We start from the raw sequence: 21,092 nt of genomic DNA, 5'->3' as shown, positions 1-21,092 counted from the left end.
TACTGTTCACCAGGACAGTTTTGGACAGGATGGGATTTTAAAATTGCCTTTAAACCAGAAGAAAGTAATGTAAAAATTAGACTCAGAAATCTAAGATGAAATGCTAATACAGAGTTAATGACACTATGCTTAGAATCAAAAATGAGGAAGATATAGAAGGAAAGGTCAGCTAATATAAGATTGACTCTAGGTGTGATTATGCAGCATACTGAGAGAGTTCACTTCACTGGACTGGATTATTAACACTTGCTGTTAACATTTCAACTTGTTGCAATTGTTTAACAAGGACCTACATGCAATATCCCCCCTTGATTGGAACATTCAAAAGTTATTGTTCAATTATCTTGCTTTGTTTACTCATTTTAATTATGTTAAAAGGATGCAATAGGTATGGACAGATTATATTGCATCTGATCCTTCTAGGCATTTGCTCTTAATTGAATGAAGTATCTTATAAACTGTCATTCATATCAATGAGAATGCATTACTGAATAATTATATAAATAAAATTCACTAAACTAATGGGTTGTGTATTGTGGCTTCTTCTAAACAAGTTACCTACAGTATTCTTTTCTTAAAACCTACATCATTCTTAAGACCAATTTACTGTATTTACCAAGATTCTAGAACAATATTTGTGTGCAAAATAAAGTATGAGAAAGTTACATTTATGTATTATTATTGTAAAGAAAGGTTACACATGAGATCAGGTTATTTTGATAAAGATATTTTTTCTCATTTTAATACATTATCACCAGAAAGGTGTTAAGAAAGGCAGATTATACATTATTAAAGACTACTGATATAAGCATTACTGTATATTCCTATGACTGTACATTCCCTTCTGATTTATGATATACAACCACATATGTTTCTTTTCTGTCATTCCAATTGATAATTCTTTTTGATAAAGAACATTACAGAAGATAAAAATTCAAAAAGAAACAATGAACCTGCCTTTAACCTAACATACTGAATAAATGACACTGTGCATTATTTTCTTCATAAGAAAAAATGATGCAACATTACTGTATAGTGTTCAAACAGAAATTTTTTAAACTTTCTACAAAATGGCTAAAAATAGATTTTTGCAAGATAAAAGAAACCATTTCCAAACATATTACAACTACATCAGTGCAAAGTTCACATGTCCTGATACAAATTAGATACAAATCATCTTATAACTCAGCTATGGGAGTAGAGAGTAATAAGGAAGTCAGGCATGTTTAAACAAAGAAAAACTTTCTTCTTGCTCAGAAACTCAATGTAAGATCCAATTACACTGTTACTTTAAGCAAGTTGGGTCTCAGAAATTCTAAACACTGGAAAGTTAGGAAACACCCTGAGACAATCAAATTGATGTTTTGGTGTGTGAAGTACCAGTAAATGTCCACTCGTGTAAATAAATGCTTTATTATTGTGATTTAAATAGGCAACTTCAATCTACAACAATATATTCAATGGACAACATCAATCAGTTGCAATGTTAAAAGATGTGGCTCAATTCCAACAGGCTGCAAATTATTGGACTGTCAGCCTTTGAAGTTTCAAAGATTTGAAAGATATGAATAAAATAACCCACACAGTCATGTATTTTAAGAATTATAATGATGGTCATCATCTTTGTCAAAGAAACTGGTTCCATATTTAATTTCTAAATCTACTCAACTTGAAAACATTTGTGTGCAATATAGAGAAGGTCAGGGTGTTTCCTACTGTCAGTGTTGAAGCATTCATATTACAAGCACCCACTAATGAAACTAACAAATAAGTAATGCTGCCCTGTTTACTTTTACCAATGTCTTAAAATATACACTTACAATACTGCAAATAAACCTATTTGATTTATACAAAACCCTTTGTGATTTATACAAAAAGATTTTACCTTTCGTATAGGCTCTTTAAAGACTTGGTCAATATTAAAAGACAATCACAACAGGTCAAGACCATATGCAGTACTTTGGTTTTTTTGTTGGCCACCGATAATTTTATATTATTATTTCTTATCATATTTAATTTATTATGTTATTTCATAGTCACCACAAGTAAATGTTCATTGCTAAGGTGTTTGCTTTGTGAAGATCGACCCATAACACAAATCAACTCGGGAAACATTTCAGGAATTGTACTGTTATCAAACGGAAAGAAAATGTGCTGAGGTGTTAATCGGACGATTATAGCACAGGTCATTTACTGTAAGTTAACGCTATCAGTTCAGTTTTATTTGACTTTGGTAATAAATGACAAGAGGGCTCTTCGTGAGGTCGAGTGGTACTTGGTAAGGAAAAACATTTTTTACAAAATTTAAAATACAGTGTTGGTTGAATCATGTGCCCTGTGCCTATTTGAATAGCTATTATTTTTGTTTTTAAAGGCATTTTTTAGTGGTCTGGTTCACACACCAGTGCTCTATCACTGACACACCTGCAGGACTGAGAACACAGACAGCAAATGAAACAGACTGGTGATTTACAGTTGAAGTAAATTTAAAGATTTGACTTCCTGCTGAATGCAGAACAGCCTGCACACAACTAGCTTCACCCCATTCCACATGTAACAAATGGTAACAGAACTACATGTATAAGTTGTGACCTGCATAACAATAAGGTGGAAACTGTATATAGCTCCACAATTGTACAGTCTGAATTTTTCATCTTTATGCAATTGACATTCAGTTAGAAGTTATTCTTCTTTCGCACCCTGTTGATCCATTTCTGTGGTCTTATAAGGCAGATGTGGTTTCAGTGAAGCAGATAACCTACAAGACTGTCCTTGTTTTTCACAAAAGATCATAATCTTTGCACAAAAGCTCAGCATCAACCAAGAAAAAAAACAGACTTGCCCAAAACTAGACAGGACTCACAAATAACAAGGTCTAATGACTTCAGTTGAGTACAAAATTCAGAAATCAATCGCATGGTACAGTATGAGAAAATGAAAAATGGTAGGGGGTTTCCCTGTGTTATGTGTAATGGCTGGTGATTTCAAGCATAAATGTAGCCATTTGCAGCGTCTCAGGCTGGCCACTGTACCACGAGGAAAATTGTTTTATGGAGAAAAAAGGGGGACTTGGCGAATTGTGAATTTTGAAAGGGGCCACTTCACAATTAGTCCAGTTTTCAAGACCTGTTTTCACTGTGCATTATATAGGCGTACATACTGTTCTACACTAAGTTTTGACATGGCTGAACAACACTGGGTGGAGTTCCCTTTTGAAAACAGTCCCTGGTGTTTATTTACAAGTCCTGAATTATGATTAGTGATTTAAGGAAAACGCTGTGCTTTTCCTTTTTTGTGGGACATATATGAAATGAAAGAAGGGGGCGGCATGGTGATGCAGTGGTGAGCATTGCTGCCTCGCAGCCCTAAGGACCTGGAGTGCTGTCTGTGTGGAGTTTGTATGTTCCTCCAGGGGCTCTGGTGTCGTCCCACAGTCCAAAGACATTCTGGTGGGTAAACTGGATTCTAAGAAAACATTTTGGCAATGTGTGTGTCTCAATCTGAGTTTGTGCCTGTACATGTATATGCCATGCAAAGGACTGGCATCCTCTCCAGGATGTATACTGCCTTGCACCTGTTACTTATCTGCATTTATTTATTTACTGTGTATTTATTAACACTGGCTTGGAGTGTAATGGACATTTACTGGTACTTAACACAGTAATGGAGATTTAGAGCTTAGATGCAATGAAAACCAGGAGACACAGTGTTTCTCCGGGAACAGGATTAGGAACCACTTGTCTAAGGAGCAGTGCTGCACACACTCTGAGCCAGAGAATGACCACGATGGACCCAGGGCAAAGACCAGAGCTACTCTTGTTACATAACCTCACAGAAGCCTGTCGGAGGACAGAGGCCTTCCATTGCGTCGCAAGGAAAGGAGACTGGTCAGCTCAAGTCCACCACTTTCCCCACGGCACACATTTCACAATATTTGATAGAGATACTGACATTGGACCTGGTTTAGGGCAAGTGAATGAATAATTACAAAATAAAATCCAAACACATTTCACAGATTACAGTCAGTACAGACAACTTACCAATGTTTAATATGCAGTTGTATTAATGGTCAAATGTTATGGGCTAGATTTGCCATTTAAAAAGAAAAAAATATTGTAAGTACCGTATGTTTGTACAGTATACGACACTGAAGATTGGAACTGTGCAACCTCGACAGAACGTGCTTAGTTTATCACAGTTTTGTATACAATGTGACTCAAATACAGAAATGGAGTGCAATATTGAGTATTCTGTATTTGTGAAGTTTTTTATTAACTCGTCCACTGGACACTAGTTCTGTGCACAGAAGCTTTTTACAGCTCTGGACAGAACCCTTTTAAATATATATATATAGATATCATAAGCAAACATTTTCTCCTTCGCATTCGTCTTTTGCATCGCTCATCCAAAACATCTGCACCATTGCAGCCCTCCTTGGCTGGCCCTGCATGGGGGCCCAGCCTCCTGGTTCAATTGTCAAGGGGCTGTTCCTCAGCTAAACGGGTTAATTCAAATCTCCCGGTGACTAAGCACTCACAATACATACATTCATTCTTGGGTGTTGTTATTCCTTGCAAAATAAGATTGGCAGCAAGTTAGCAGAGCCGCAGTAAAGACCAGCAAAAGAAAAAAGTCAACACAAAAGTTGAAGATTACTGAAATAGCTAAAAGGTATAATGTGTGGTAGGATGTAAAAGAAGAAAAAATATATTTTGAGCAACGAATACTGTAGGTCGTTGACTATTTAAGAAAGGATCCAAAAAACATATCTATGTACAGTATATTAGTTGCATGTGTATCAAAATCAATAAAATTTAAAGGGAAAACATTCCCTTTTTGTTGTTTACTACAGACTTATATAATATAATATAATTTTTTGTCCCAACAGTGTTACACTACTCATTGTACTGTATTAGTTTGGTGATTTTTTTAAAGTAGCATAAATTTGTTTGGACTTCTACAGAGGAATATTATACTGAGAGAGACGCTCCGTGCAAGGAAAGTGCTTTCCTTTGGATTCGGACTCACAACATTGCAGTTATAATTTCAAAGCCTCTAATTACACCTTACTGTTTCCGAATTGTGATCCAGATTGAAACATAATAACACATCAAGACTGGTGTTAAAAACAGAGCTAATATATTGTTCACATCACTGCAGAGAAAAAAAATCAGTGACCATTTTTTTTAAATAAGAGGAAGCTACAGCTGTAGTTTTTAAATACATGTTCTAAATACATATTTTTACTATGTCAGTCTGTTTCTATGGTGTCACTCTGGTCACAGAATAAAAACTCTTGATGTTCAGTAACATTTTCATATTTAGAAGTAGAAAATTTCTGAATCTCCTTGGCAAATAGTAAATATTTGAATATAGAAATACAATTGCCAAATACCAAATCGGTTGACCTCAGAGACCCAAACTAGGTCACATTGGGGAGCCTGCTAGTAAGTATACAAAATGAACAGTAACACCTTTGTGAAAGCTTTTTTTTTGGTGACTTTATGGCTGAATAAAATAAACCAGAAAACGGAAACAGAATATGTGTCAGAGTCTACTTTAAACTCTTCAAGTTCTCCCTCATGTTTTACTAAGCTCTTGACATGAACAAGGTATTAAATTCACACACTGTGTTTGGAAACATTTGGGATTCTGCCAAGTGATTGTGTTTCCTTAACCTCATGTGTACTTGAAAGCATACAGTATAGCTCTCCCTAGAGCTGTATGTGAACATGTATGGAGAAATTTTAAACATTACATTGACACAAGGCCTCCTGAGAATTTACAGCTCAAATGCATGACATATTTAACTGGTTGTTTATTTCCCTTAGCAACAACACTTCCACATGAAACTGAAACGTTTCCAAAGTAGCAAGAACAAGGTAACAAGAGAATAATAAACAACCAGTAAGTTATCTGGCTAATATGCATTATACAATACAAATAAAACTATGAAGGTGCTTTGCACAAGGGAGACAGGATGAAGGTGTAGGAAACCACATTCATAGTGTGCAGGACAGAACAATTATTGTGATGTCACTTCCTGCACTGAAGTCTCCCTTGCAAACAGGCTAGCCTTTAAGCATAGAGGATGTTTCCACTGTTGGTGAACACCAGCTGCTTGGAGTTGGGAGAGGCTTTAGTGATAGTGATGTCTGGCTGTTGATGAGACACACATGCCCAAGTGACAGTGGAAATGCTGTTCACTGTGTCCTTTCTCATTTTCACACACAGCATAAATTCAAAAATGATGTTCCAGGATGTAAATTCATTAATTAAAGTGAAAGTATAACCATTAATTAGCTAGAGTCCTTTCACATTGCTAAGTTGTTTTGCACATTTTGTTAACATAATTCACAGGTACAGTATGCTGTGGTGCATCTTCCCTCCATGTTCCCAGGAGGCCTGTATAAATGCTCCTGATAAACGATGATGCCCCTTAGTGTCAGCAGTCATTATATCATCCACCTTCTCCCTCCTCGTAGATTGCAGTTTGCAAGCTATGATACTTTAAAATTCCACAAAGAGCCTTACTGCCACCTGCTACGCACATACTGTATAAACTATTATGCAAGAGCAGTAAATCATACAAAAAGACAGAGGCCTGTGTAACCAAACGCTATTTATTTTTCCCATAGAGTTTTATCTTTACTAAGGCAAAAATGAATTCTCTTTAAAGCATATAAAAGATTAACAAGAAAAAATCTAAACATGCTACTATTGGAGGAAATTCCCCTTATGATATGAAAGCCATGATTGACTTAGGCAGGGCAAATGTCTGCTCAGATATTATCAGTCTTTAAACAAACATTTTTGTTCCCCAAGGAAACCTCAGCACTGTTACCACAAGGGTATTATTTCCTTAAAAATTTTGAGGAAATGTTCAGCAATTTTGCTTCCGAGCCAGTTTTCCCTCTAAGAAGGATGTTATACAGGTTCATGCATGAGAAATTAACTGACACCACACCTCTTTCCAAAACAAAAGGACTGTCTTGCTTCTTAAAGATGATGATAACAAGACATCAATCATCATAGAGCAAGTGTGTAAATTACACACTTCCACTTTAAATAATGATAAGAATAATTGCTTTTTACATTTAATATTTACATTATTACATCACTGTTACAATACACAATAAAGAATATTTAAAATAGAGCACAAAATTCTATCAATGTTAGGGATGAGATTTAATGTACAGTATATAGCTTGTATGTTATTGATAATCAGTCTGAATTATAAAAGCACTTTTTTGCAATATACGGTAAGTGTAAGTCTTGCAAGGTAAGTCTACATGCCTACTTGTCCCCTAACCCCTAAAAAATAAACCAACCCCAGGTCTTACTAAACAAAGTACCAAATTGTAAGACACAAGAGGACTGTTATTTACAGAAAATATGTAATTTAACTCTGTGTTCAACACATGGATTCTGTATCACTGCAAGCCCATAGTAAATAACCTACCGACCAGCAACTTTTGGCAGATCACTTTGCCATCACTTAACTAAGGCAATCGGTGCAAATACATACACAACACCGTGTCTTAACTAACGAGTAGGGTGATTTCTGAAAACAAGGGGCACAAAACACAAAACATGGTCATCTCACATCTGAGAAATTCACTCAACCCTTCTGCAAAAAGAAACTTCAGAGATCTAGATCTTATACACATTTATTTTGGGTAAACACTGACCGGAATATCTCCTTCCAAATGTATGAGTAATCTTTCCTGTCCCGTTCAAGGCTGCTTGTTAGCTTCCTAAATTATGTTTGATTTTAAAACTTTAACAGATCCATCCATCCATTTTCTAAACGCTTCTTCCCATTCAGGGTGGCTGGGGAGCCTGAGCCTATCCTGGCCAGCAATGGGCACAAGGCAGAGTACACCCGGGACGGGACGCCAGTTCACTGGAGGGCAGACACACACTTGCCCTACAGACCATTTTCCCAGAAGCTAACGTACTGTACCTATCACTATGTTATTGGAATGTGGGAGGAAACCCACCTGAACATGAGGAGAACATACAAACCCCACACAGAAAGCACCCCAGGTCAGAAACTGAACCAGGGCCCCAGCTCAGCGAGGCAGCAATGCTCACCACTGCATCCCTGTCATGCCTGACTATAACAAATGTAGATACAGTAAATAATCATTTTGGTCTGTAAGAAGTTGAAAAACTGTAATTGAAATCTTGTAGCTGAGTGTTTTGGATATTTGAGAATTGTCTAGGTACTTTTTAAACATTGCCTTTGTAAATTATAATAAAACAATTAAAAAGTATAGAATGTTCCTTGTTACTAACAAAGGTCACTTTTACATTATTTAAGAGAGTATGACTCCTATCTTTAAAAAGAAGGGCCCCGTTGTTAATTTGAACTGCTGAAGGCTTGTAAAGTCTAAATGCCCAGTGTTCCAATGCACTTATTGCCATGAACATTATGAAAGCACCTGAACGGAAAATAATGTTGGGGGCTCTTTCACCTTGCTGAAGATTTGAGTAAATCAATCACTTTTTGATGCAGCTCACTGGCTCACTGAATCCACACCCAAAACACTTTAAATTGTTACATCAGTGTTAACGCCCCGGTGACTTGGCCAAATTTCCCCTTGGCCTCCTAATAATCCCCATCTATGAACTGGCTTCATTACTCAGTGTCCCCATTACCGGTAAAGTGCTTTGAGTGGTGTGTACAGAAAAGTGCTATATATAGAATATATTCTTCTTCTTCTTATTATTATTAAATTGCAGTTATGGAATCTGTCTGCCTTTATTTACACAAAGAGATACAGTCCCAAAGACATCTACTGTACAAAGAAAAACGTATTCCACCACTTCAATGAGCTGAACCTTACCACTGTTCTTATACCAGACTACTACTAACAAACCTACTTCTCAGTGATGCACCCTTAAATTAAAACAAAAACATTTGAAAACGTGTTAATGCTGACTGTAAGCCTACAATACCATTGCACCACATGGATGAGCACTGAAACAAACAATCCACAATTTATCTTATGCTCTATGACAACTTGTAAGATAAAGAACTGAATTACCAACTATGAATCGGGCCAGTTTTCCAAGAAATACTAGGAATTGTGACAAGAAAGAAAAACTGACAGTCATGAAATCTTAAAATATAAAGTCAAGGTGTCAAAACACTTCTCAGAAGGCACCAAAATGTCTGGAAACCACTTCTTTTTTCTGTCTTAATAAAGAACTGTTACCTTATTACAAAGGGAAAGAAAACAACAACACCAGATTGTTTTGTCTCACGTCAAATATGTGATATTTATCATATAAAATGTGGCAGAAGCTGCAATTAAATGCTTACAACATTAATTAAAAGATAAAAGCACTCCCCCTGTTTCTCTCACTGTAAAATTTATTAAGCATTCCCCCAAAAGGAGCATTTATGGACATTTTTTATAGAAAGTTACAATACTGGACATTACTACAGTTATTAAAAAGTGGTCAAAAAAGCCCACAAAATCTGTGCAAACACATATTAATTCTCTCAAATTTCATTTGAGACCAAAGAGAAATGCTCAACGTTTTAAAAAAAAAATAATTGTAGGAACCCAAATAAACTGTCACATCAGAAAGAACAATAAAAAGCGTCGAAGAAAATAGACCTCATAGTTTCTAAACAAAGCTGTTCAAGAGACGATGAAACCACTGAAAGAGCTGGACTTTAGATTGAGAAATGCTGGAGCTGAGACGTCACTGTATTTTTAGATGAGAGCCAGGAAACAGGCAGGGTGCTATGGTCAGATTATCATGGTAACCCTTCTGCAATTGATGTGCTGTATTTCCTCCTCTGAGCTGGGCCATTTGTGCAACAACTCTGACATGTCAGGGGAAGACTGCTGATTCAGATAGTGAGCAGGGTCTTACTACATACAGTAGATAACATGCTGTTTAATGTCCAATAAAATAAAAGCTTATGTAGATAACCACCTGAGAGCTAATACCATCATCAACACGTTTTGTCTCTTTTCAAATGCTAATCCCTATTCTTAATGGCATTTTAGCAAGCATTTTCAAGGAACAATGCCAGATGACATTCAACTTGTTTGGACATTTTAATGTATGTTTTAAACAAATGAGCACACCTCACAAATGTCACAACGGCACAGTTCTTCTTGCAAAAAGGAAATTCTCCATTTGACACACATTAGCTGTTTCGGACCTTGCAAATCATCAAACTCAGCATTTATAAACTTGGCACTACAGAGGGTGATTGGTACCTCCACTCTTAAACTGTCTGATTTTGATTTATGTGGCTTATAGTTAAATAAAATGGACACAGAACCAAATTGTAAGGTTTTACTGCTATCTGCATTAGTGTAATACTGTACTGTATGTGCAGTAAGTGAGCCACAAATTGTGCTGATTGTTTAAGACATCCTCTTATGTCTTATACTATGTTCAAAACACACAAAGTCAAAGCTAAAGCGCAAAACATTACTGCAGCCCCACGGCAGAGGACAACCTGCTCAGTCTGAAAATGATAATCCTGCCAAACCAACAAATTAAGACTCGTTCGAAGAACGACCCCTGCTACTACAACACATAAAGTAGTATGACATGAAGCGTCTGTACAAAAAGATTTCAACAAAACAAGATACAGGTAGATAAGGTAAATTGATGGTATATTGATATAGAATACATTGTATATGTAGGCATTGCTTCCATACTTCAGCAAGGTATTCAGCAGCACAAACTACAAACAGGACTCATTCTTTATCTTATCTGTGGAAGTGATGCTTATGAAAGTACTGAACTAGTGTTAAACTATCAGACAGCACAAACATTTATTATACAATACTATTGTATAGAAAAGTCAATGTGGTTTAGAAAAGATACCAAGCTAAAAGTGTTGAAAACCATCTCTGGGCAATGCGTGTCTAAAACACATGACCACCTGTTTTCTTGCATTTCCTGTGAAGTATGTGGGTTTTGCATTAGGGGTTATAAGCTACTCTCCATTGTTGAAAGGCAAATAATAAGCTACATACTAAAACATTTACAGAAATATAATACATGACATATTTAAAAACAACTTTGCTGATAAAGTCCACAAGATATTTTTAATAAAAGTATAATTCTGCATGCTTGTAAATAATTCATGATGGCATGAATAAAAAACAACCAAAATTTCAATGACATTCAGTTTTTCATGACATCTTTTTTCTTTACATTTTATAGCAAACTAGTATTGAATAACATCATTATTAGGAATACAAATATTCCTAATAAACACACTTTGTTCCAGTGTCTTGAAGTTAAAATCTCAGTACTTCCAGACACCTCTTCTTCAAATTATACACCTGAAGATTCCAGGTGTATAATGAGTCTGCTGAAATGATTGATATTAATGTGAACAAGTTGACTTTTTACTGTTATAGTATCAAACCTAAATAATTTATGGATAGATTTCTAGATGTTGTTGTGTGTTCTGTATTGTTTTTGCTTTATGAACCAGTTAAACAAAATGTTAAAAACTGTAATGTTTGGTTTGCTTAAGCTACCTATCCTGAAAATCCTGAAAGCTATGGTATCTTTCCTTAAATACACAACAAGTATGACACAAAAATTATACTATTTGTGTTTTAGTTTAGCCAGCATTTATTAAAGTACATCTCTAACATTACTTTACCCCATAACAAAGTAAAACAATAAAACGTGAACTTAAAAATTAACAAAAGAAGAGTTTCTAAAATATTAACATTGCCCAGAATTCGCTATATTTTGTTGTTTTAAAAAAAATCATACGATGTTTGTTACATAGAGAAACCCATGATATTAAAAATCTGAAGCACTTTGCACAGTCATAGAAATACAATCTTATTCTGCTAACATATCTAGAAACATACGTGTTGGGAGGCACACACATCGACACCTACAAATGGTTTCAAGACAGCCCTCTACTTCAGTGCTTATTCACGGACTGTACATTAAGTCAGATAAAACACACTCTGCTCCTAGAAGACGTTTATTGCATTTTACTTGGGTTTAGAAACTGTTGTGTTATTAAAAGACGGTAAAAGAATGTACTTTACACGTACAGTGCTTTGAAGATATGGAGCATAATATTTCCATGAAAGATGATAATGATTATGGAGATGATGCAAATACTGTCTTTATTAATAGACTGTAAAAACCAACGGGAAAACAAACAGCTGAACCGAAGTAACGTTTTTAAAAAACTGTATCAAATAGAACTCTTACCACCTTAATTTCAGGTACTATTATTGAAAGAAAATATCTTTTTTTTAATGTCAAGAATTGAGTACAGAATGGTGTTACCACCAAACTTAGTATACTAGTAACTGTTTAGGACTATAACAAAATAATTGACTTACTTTTGTAAATTATAGATCCTTGTTCTGTCCAGTAATTGGCGCCTTTAAATTGTCGCAGATCAACTATTTTTCGAATTTCACGCGTACTGTTTACACATTTATTCTTCTGAAAAATGAAGTCCAGTTTTAATTTCTGCTGTTAACATCTAGCACACAGAATGAGGAACTTGGTTTTCAGAATTGGTTTGGGAGTTTTTAGTGCAACTTCCTGGTACAATGTTCAGTATGTTTAGCATTTATTTGCATAATACCCCTGCGCTCTTCAAATGTCCGGTCTCTGGAGACCTTTATGTTATCTTGAACACAAGCAAAATTTCTGGGGAAAGCAAGAATACTGGAGTTGCAAGTGCCAACCATTAAAAAAGCATTTCAGGAATTAATGCACTTTTTTTTTAGAGGAGCAAGTTATTAATACTATTTGTAAAAGGATTCTGTGACCGATTACAAAGCGTTGCTCTCTGAAAGTAACGAAATAGTTTTTTTAATGCTACAACAAATCCACGAATTTGACTTCTACAAAATCAGACAAAAACTCATGTTTCTTCTCCCAGTGGCGCATATCTGTAGTGATATAATATTGATACCGCATTGAGAGGTTTTAGATGGATTTTGTATGGATTGTAAAATGGATGGAAATTCAAATACCTATTATAAATTATATAAATTAGGAAACACGTGTTATGCTTTTATGTCCAAAATTCAAAGGATATTTTTTTATAAAAATACCCATTAATTTATTTTTTCGGAATGCTGCAGCAAACTGTTATTTGCTTTTCTGCAAATTTATATTAGGTATAAGTAAGCTGAACAATCAATATAATAAATAGAGTAAACAAAAGCGCAAATCGGAAAACGTACTCATAATGGCCAAAGGCCATAAAAGCAACTACTGTATATGTTCTTCCCTTACAAAACCCTTACGAAGACGAGAGGTCAGCTGGTCTGCTCAGATTTATTGCCACACAACTCAAGAATCTGGTAATTAACGAAGTGAGTAACAAAACTCGAACCGCCTGTTTTGCTTAGTTACTTTATTAAAAACGTTGAAGGCGCTCTATGTAATATGAGTCTCCTGGAGTGAGAGCGAAGGCGATGGAGTTATAATTCTAAAAATAAATTAACAGACACTGTATGGAACAAACAAGCAACAACGTTTTTAAATATTGATTTATCCGTTACCATCCACACCAGGCACCTTTTTTTTTTTTGCTGTAACAGAAGCTGTTGAATCACCAGCATATGCGTGTGTCCAGTACCATACATTTCAAAATCACTCAGAAATGTATCTAGTAATCTCATTTACTGCATCTCTTGCTTCTCTTACATCGGTGAGACAAGAAGAAAACTTGCTAACCGTTTCAGGGAGCACATCAGAGTTGTAAGGATGAAAAATCTCTCCACCCAAATAGTTCTCCATTTCACCTGTCCTGGCCATGATTTCACTGACCGTTTTGTCTGTATCCTTTTACAGGGGTTTCAATACTACTGCTTCAGGAAAAACAAACAAACAAACAAGATTTTCCTTAAATTTGGATGTCTTCCTACCCCCTTTAATGATAGACGGATTTCTTTTTGAGCCATATCCATTCCAATTTTGTCACCTCTCCCCCGGATCTCTGTTTGTTTGGACACTTTTCCTCACCTGCTCTGTGCATTTTTTTCATTTGCTCCTTCCTTTTGTTCACCTGTGCTTTATATCCTTTCTACCCGTCTTCTCTCTTCCTCACACTAGAAGACAGCTCTACAGTCAAAATCTTGTCTCTTCTATTTAAGAATGGAACTAACCTTTACTTGTAACTTTAATTATTAATTTCAGTGAAAAATCCTACTGGATAACCTACTGTACGTAGCAGCTGAGGGATTTTTAGCCTCTTGTATATAGCTATGTGTTAATCACTTGGGTTCATATTCTCTTTAACACAGTGGCTTTCTCATGATTCAGGCTCTTGATGTGGCTTACAGGGGGTTCTATGACTGCTTAGACCCTGATCAATCAGTGACAGAAGTGGCAGCCGATGATTCTTCTATCACATCACTTCCTCATTTGCTTAAGAGACCTCAGATGTTGTCTGTTCCAGCAGATGTACTTTACTGGATAGGATAAGTTCTCGGAGTGTTACTCTGGCCCAGTGTAGAAGCTATGATTGGCCATGCATGCTCTCTATCCAATTTCACAGCCACTTCTTCTCAGGGCTGTGCTGACAAGTCTTTAGCAGAAGGCACTGCTTGTAGAAGTGCCTGGGTTGTAGAATTCAGCTTCTTCCATTCACCTGCCCATGCTTCCCTGAGGCTAGGACGTTTTGGACACAGATGTCCTTGCCATGTATGAACACTTGCCTTGGACTCTCTGCCAAACATGAGCTCTGCTGCTTGTTGCAAAACAGGATATGTAGTTATTCCTATCCGACACCTTACAATAATTCTTTTGTTGCTTGTTCCATACAATTAAACACAACATACAAGCTCAACTGAGACCAGATATCTTCTGCTGATATGCCTGAGCAGATTTCCCAAACTGTGCCATTGATCAAACAACTTACTGTGTGCTAAACAAAGGCAGTGAGGGGTTCAAAAGACACAAATATCTGAAAAACACCACCTGCGATCAGCTGATTGATCAGCAGTTACCTGGTCAAAGTCATCCGTGCAATGTTATCAGCAGCACGTTGTCTAGCCTTATTGCGCATCTTGCATTCTTGTATTTGTTGTTGATCAGATTGATGAAGGTCTGTTTCAATAAAACTAGTGTTTATAACAGATATAACATGATATACATGAACAGTTAAAAGCAGAAAGAAGAAACATGATGTTTTGGCTGTGGAGCCTTCTTTAGGTGTGAAGGCTCCACAGCTGAAAAGTTGTGCATCTTCTTTCTGCTTTTCAGCATAGAAAAGAAGAAAGACATCAATGCACTTATGTTGTAATGTTAGTGAACTGTTGCAAATCTCATTTACATATGAGCAACAATTTCCATTACAAGTGCGGACTTCCTAATTCTGGATGGACGTATTGCAAATTACAAAACGAAAGTTATAAATAAGACTGTTACAGTATGTGGCTGTCAGAAAATAAAGCCTGTTTTGCCAGGCAGGCAAACTATTTAGAAATGGAACCATCTATATCCAGCTGGACATGGGGGTCTAGTTCTATCCTTCATGAAAACCATTCATGGATTTTCCATTCCTAAGCACAGAAAATGTGCACAGTGTGACACGTGCCAGCCCACCAGTGTATGTTTATGTGGTTTATCTCCTCTGGGATCCTATCTTATCTTTTAAACATCGGTCTCTTGCAGTCTTCCTAATTCCTCCTGCTCTTCCCTCTCTCTTTTCTTCATTGGGTACGTTCAGCTGCACTCACTAACTCTAACCACTCCACCTCCATGGCACCTGCAACCAGAAATATATGATAAATACTAAATGCCTCCACTGACAGCCTATGCCATGTTGAAGAGAAAGTAACGATCTTGATGAAGCTTTCCCTGACTAGAGTGAAAAACAGCTGGGAATGAGGAGGAAACAGGCTGCCTGCACTATGCCCTGTACTGGTCTGAAAACAATGCACACAGAGATTGGGTGGAAAGTGGATCTGGAAGACAGACGGGGGTCAGACATTCATCGACAAACTAACATTTGAGGAAAACACGGATGCTGTATGTAAGAAGAACCAACGGCATTTGCTTTTCCTGACTTAACTCCGCTCTTTTAACGAGTTGTACGACAGCAATGACATTATTCTACAGAATGTTTACTAAATCTGTTGTCACCTTCACTGTAGCGACCTGGTTTGGTAACCTGGATACACACGTTAAAAACAGAGTAAGCAGGAAGGTGGAGGCAGCTAGCAAAGCCAATGGTGTACAACATCTACAGATGGCAGACGTCTACACCAAGCAAGTTATGCGGTGGCACAGAGCTGACAGTCAAAGCCCAGTGATAGGACACTGACACTGAAATTGTATTTCTTTGCTGTCAGGCAGGGTTTATAATACCTGTCAAATCCAGAATAAACAACATCATTGGCAGTAGAATAGTCATTGTAATATGCAGGCTTGATGCTCCTGAAAAAGGTGCTTAAATCTTCAGTCTTTAAAGGCTGATTTGAAACGGTAAGATTATAAATAACAAAGGTGGCAACATCGAAGCACAATGTTGAAAAATCAATGCACGCTAACTACATCCACACAAAGCATCCACTTTGTAGCACGTGGCTTCTGTCCTTAATGTCCATGACTGCGAATGGCGTACAGCTCTGGTGGACTGCCAAACAACATGAAGATATTACACACACAGCCTGTGCTAACGCCAAGTTTCTCATGTTCCTCCACTGTGCCATCTCTCCTGCTTTAAGTAGAAAACTTACAGTGGTGATGAGATCCTTAAAATAAAACCAATTAAAAAGAATCCAATAGCTTATTCTTAAGACACTTCTGTTTTTGAATATGTAAGATTTTTTATCAAATGGAAAAAAAAAACTAAAAAATGAAATAGTCCTTTTTAAAAACATGGAATAACGTGTTGGCCATTTCTGGTGCTACATTTATACACACCCCAAAAAATAACTTTTTTTCTTCCGTCTCTTTGATCCGTTTATAAAAGACATGTGAAAAAGCTTGTCTTTGCCAACTTAGTGCTTTTTCCAAAGTCACAAAAACTCACATCCTTAAATTGTACAATGAAAACATTTTGTGTAGCAACAAATCTAGCTGTTAACATCTGACAACTGAAATATACTCCACCAGTGAACAAACTACTAGTATTAAGAAAATCTACAAAAATAGTTATGGAATATAATGTTTTAATAGGAACTTTGATCGATATGCCTAAAAAAAAATATAACACTGCCAACAGTATAATTCAAGCTTTGTTACCATATACTGTACATGAATATGGGTTCAAAAATCCAATAATCTTTAAAATAAAAAAAACAATAATGGGATATAGCATGAGCATTACTGATTCACTTTTATAGAAAAGGTACTTTACACAACAAATACATGATAGTTTCAATATTAAACGCTTCTGAAGCACTTAACAGAACAGGTTTAATATTTACAATTCATCAAGAACACTGGTAACATTTCTCAAAATACTTGTAGGCATCTTCTGAAAAATGTATGTAAAATTAAGTCTTAATATATGACAGTTGTCAAGAAAACAGGCTATTGTAAAGTAATAAACACATTAATAATTAACAGTGCATGTATGCACTTAACCTATGTAGAATAATCAGCTGACACTTCACAGTCAGATCTGATCAAATTGCCAAAGTAAGCAGTGATGGTTTTTAACTTGTTGTTGAGAAAATTCTGCTCCACTTCCACTTTTCCACCAGGTCCTGCTAATGAAGCTATCTGTAAGAGAACAGAAATTGAATTTAATCCCACTGAAAGTTTCACTTTCATTATCATTCATTTCCTCAAATGTGAGTTATTTCTTTTACTTCACATCTTTTCTCATATTGGGCTCATCAACCAATCTGATGCATCTCTTCAGAGAGAAAAAAAAAAGATCTTAGTGATTCTGCTGAAAGCTTTTCGCACAAAGTCGTGAAACTAAAAGCAAATGTTGAACATCTGACTAAGGCTCGCATCTGAAACATTTTTTTTCTGTTGTCCAGCACAGCATTAACCTCTGCTTGTTCCTGTGCAGTACATGCAGTGCCCCACTTGAGCCTTCATTTTTAAAACTGCAACTTATGTTAGGGATAATCAGCTGAAGCAGAAATAAAGACAACCCCTACATGACAGTAATCCCTTATGCAAACACTATGCAACACAACTTTCGAAACCCCCTTAAGTAAAGTTCAAGTGCATTTCAGAATCACAGAGGCTCTCTGCGCCAGAGCTCATCCTGTTTCTGGTAGGATTAAGCAGACTTCCTCTAGGGATGGAACGCTGGTCCATCTCGGGGATGACCCCCAGCAGTGCAGGTCCCTATACAGTATATACAGTATATAAAGGACTGGAACAACTGTGGATAAAGTATCTTACTTAAGGGTTAGATAGCCAGGACTTGAATCCACATCCTGTCAGTCATCCGGCAATTAAAGGCACACCCACTACACTATGGCACCACCCTTACACAGAGTGTAAGGAATATTCAGAAGGTTTTGCCGCTCGGGTATTTAAAGATTTATTTGTGTTTTAAACCAGAGATCCTCAACTACAGATCTCTTCTGTTGGCTTCTTCAACCATTCCTGAATGTCAGGATCCAAGGAATTCTTGAAACTGTAACATGTAGAAATGACGTCAGATGTCAAAACAAATGTGGTACTTGGGGCTGAAGTTAATAATTAATCTGCTTAAGACGTACCTCACTGGTGAGGTAGCTTGTGAACCATACAGTAGGTCAACATAAAACAGCATAATTTATGGATGATTTTACAAAGGTGGTCCAGGAAGTCAGCATAACATTAACCAGTGATTGTAGTTTTTTCCCTGTGGCTCATAATTGCATAGCACTGAGCTCCTTTTTTGAAGGCCACAACCTTCTGGCTATCTGAGGCTGTGGTGTGGAACACATCAGATTGGGAATGGAAATTCTAGGTGCTAGCCAGCAGCTATACTGTATTACCCTGCAACTCAAAATGAGTAACCCTCTGAAGCTCAGCAGGTGTGAGCCTGGTCAGTACCTGGATGGGAGACCTCCTGGGAAAGCTAAGATTGCTGCTGAAAGTGGTGTTAGTGGGGCCAGTAGATGGGCAGTCTGTATGGCTCCTAATGCCCCAGTACAGTGATGGGGACACTATACTGTAAAAAGGCATTGTCCTTTGGAGGAGAAGTAAAACTGAATGAGATGATGAGATGAGAGGGCCTGACTCTCTGTGGTACTTAAAAATGTGCTTTTCAAGAAGAGTAGTGGTGTTTACTCTGGTGTCCTGGCTAAATTTCCACCTGGCCTTTATCAATCATTCCCTCCTAATAATCCTCGTAATCCTCTTTAAATTGGTTTCATTACTTTGTTCTCCTCCCCACTGACGTGTGGTGTGATGATGCAAACACTTGAATTGCAAGTACAGAATACAGTATGTGCTGTTTTCAATGTGTATGAACCGTACAATAGCCAGTATGTTTTAAGTATGTGACTTGCACAACTCTGAACGCCCCTCTAACTTCCCAGCACAACTGCTCAAATATTTTTTTATAAAAAGAAATATACATTTCTGAGAAATTTATGAGATGTGGGGATTTTTTGAAAGCCTATTGTCAAAGTAGGATTTTGTAACAAGTGCATTGCGTTTATTATAAGACAGGTCAAAAGAACACATTTGTGCAAAGTTTGCAACCAAATGTGCAAGTCACCTTTTAGTTTAAGCTTAACTTACAGCATACTGTATGTAGAGCACATGTTTCTCTTACTAAATTGTTTTATGCCCTCAAGAAAAGAACAAATTATTTAAACTTACTTGTAAAAATATCCCAAGATCCCAATGAATTTCAGTGGAACATGATATAACATTAGAACTAGCTGAACTGGCTATGTATATTTTATGCATATTTTTGACTGTTTTGACTGAAGTCATTCTGGTGGGGAAGTGTGATTTCATAGCAATTTGTACTTGGTTTTGCACATCTGACATACTTATAAACAAGCTTAAATAGCAGTAATGCTCTTATACAGTACATAACTAAGTTAACAACATAGACCGTCACTAAGGAAAGGTACAGTATATTTGTGCCGTAATCATATTGTGCATGCATTCATAATGTTTTCCTTATCTACTGAAAACTAAATGCAATATTTTCAGCCCATAATTATACTTTTAACTTCCTCTTTTCTCATTAACAGACATTTTATCATGGAAATATTTAACAAGATGTGTGATCAACCCTGAAACCATAGTATATTTCAAGAAAAAAATGTTTCCCACAAGACATTTTGTAAATTACATACAGTAGCTTTAATCTTGAATTTTTTTGTGCAAATTCCATTATCAGTTGTTTTCTTGAGATGAACTTTAATTCACCTCTAAACTATGGGCTAGTTATACTGTATATTTTAAAATGTGTATAAATATAAATTTCCTTTGTCCTACAATGACATGCATCTTTATATTTTAAGTAAACTATCAAAAACCAAAATTTTAATATTAGCATGTTGGAACTAAACCTGGGCATTAATGGGAGTAATTTTGATTTAAAATTATTCAGCATGGAACAAACCTTTACCTGTTCCTATGCAGCCTACGCATGCTGATGCAGCTACTTACTTGAGAGTTTACAACTGCCTACTGATATTTTTTAGCTGTTCTTGATTTCTCTAACAAACTATTAATTGTATTATATTTACAGTATATTATAAATGCTGCACAGAAGAAATATAGAATCCCTTTCATTTCTTATTTTCAATACATTATTGACTTGATGTCAGAACAGAATCGCACTGTCATGCCTCTTTTCATTAATTTAGGAGGTGAAACTTAAAGAGACAACTTGTTCTAGCCCTTCACCATTCTAGTTCAGAAATACAGAACCAGTGCAGAACCACAGCCAGAAAGGGGAACCATTAACACAGCAGACAATCGGCTTGCAATTCAATGAAGAAAATAAAACAACAATTTTGTTTCTCTTTCAACAGACTATAGTGTTCACAGAAGAGGGTGTCATTGGGATAACATTTAACCTGGTAAGGTTCTCTGTTAAAGCAGAATGTTTGAAAAAATGGGAATACATTATTGCTTAAATTACTACCTCAAATGAAAGAGAACAGTATCAGCATAACCAT

At 36.4% G+C, this 21,092-nt stretch overlaps 2 protein-coding genes across 5 annotated transcripts in view; both read right to left on the bottom strand.

Moving 5' to 3' along the window:
• The window catches only part of lyn (LYN proto-oncogene, Src family tyrosine kinase), a 34,651-nt gene extending 22,201 nt beyond the window's left edge, over nt 1–12,450 (bottom strand). For both annotated transcript variants that reach the window (XM_015353536.2, XM_015353537.2), the window contains exon 1: nt 12,366–12,450. The gene's annotated coding sequence lies outside the window, so the exon portion shown is untranslated. The remainder of the gene's footprint in view (nt 1–12,365) is intronic.
• Nucleotides 12,366–21,092, bottom strand: part of tgs1 (trimethylguanosine synthase 1) — a 48,104-nt gene continuing 39,377 nt past the window's right edge. For all 3 annotated transcript variants that reach the window (XM_015353542.2, XM_015353540.2, XM_015353541.2), the window contains exon 14: nt 12,366–17,718. In XM_015353542.2, coding sequence (XP_015209028.2) covers nt 17,581–17,718 — 138 coding nt within the window. In that variant the 3' untranslated portion in view covers nt 12,366–17,580. The remainder of the gene's footprint in view (nt 17,719–21,092) is intronic.

This window comes from Lepisosteus oculatus, chromosome 6, assembly GCF_040954835.1.
Source record: "Lepisosteus oculatus isolate fLepOcu1 chromosome 6, fLepOcu1.hap2, whole genome shotgun sequence".
Classification (NCBI taxonomy): domain Eukaryota; kingdom Metazoa; phylum Chordata; class Actinopteri; order Semionotiformes; family Lepisosteidae; genus Lepisosteus; species Lepisosteus oculatus.
This window is presented reverse-complemented; position numbering and strand designations above follow the sequence as displayed.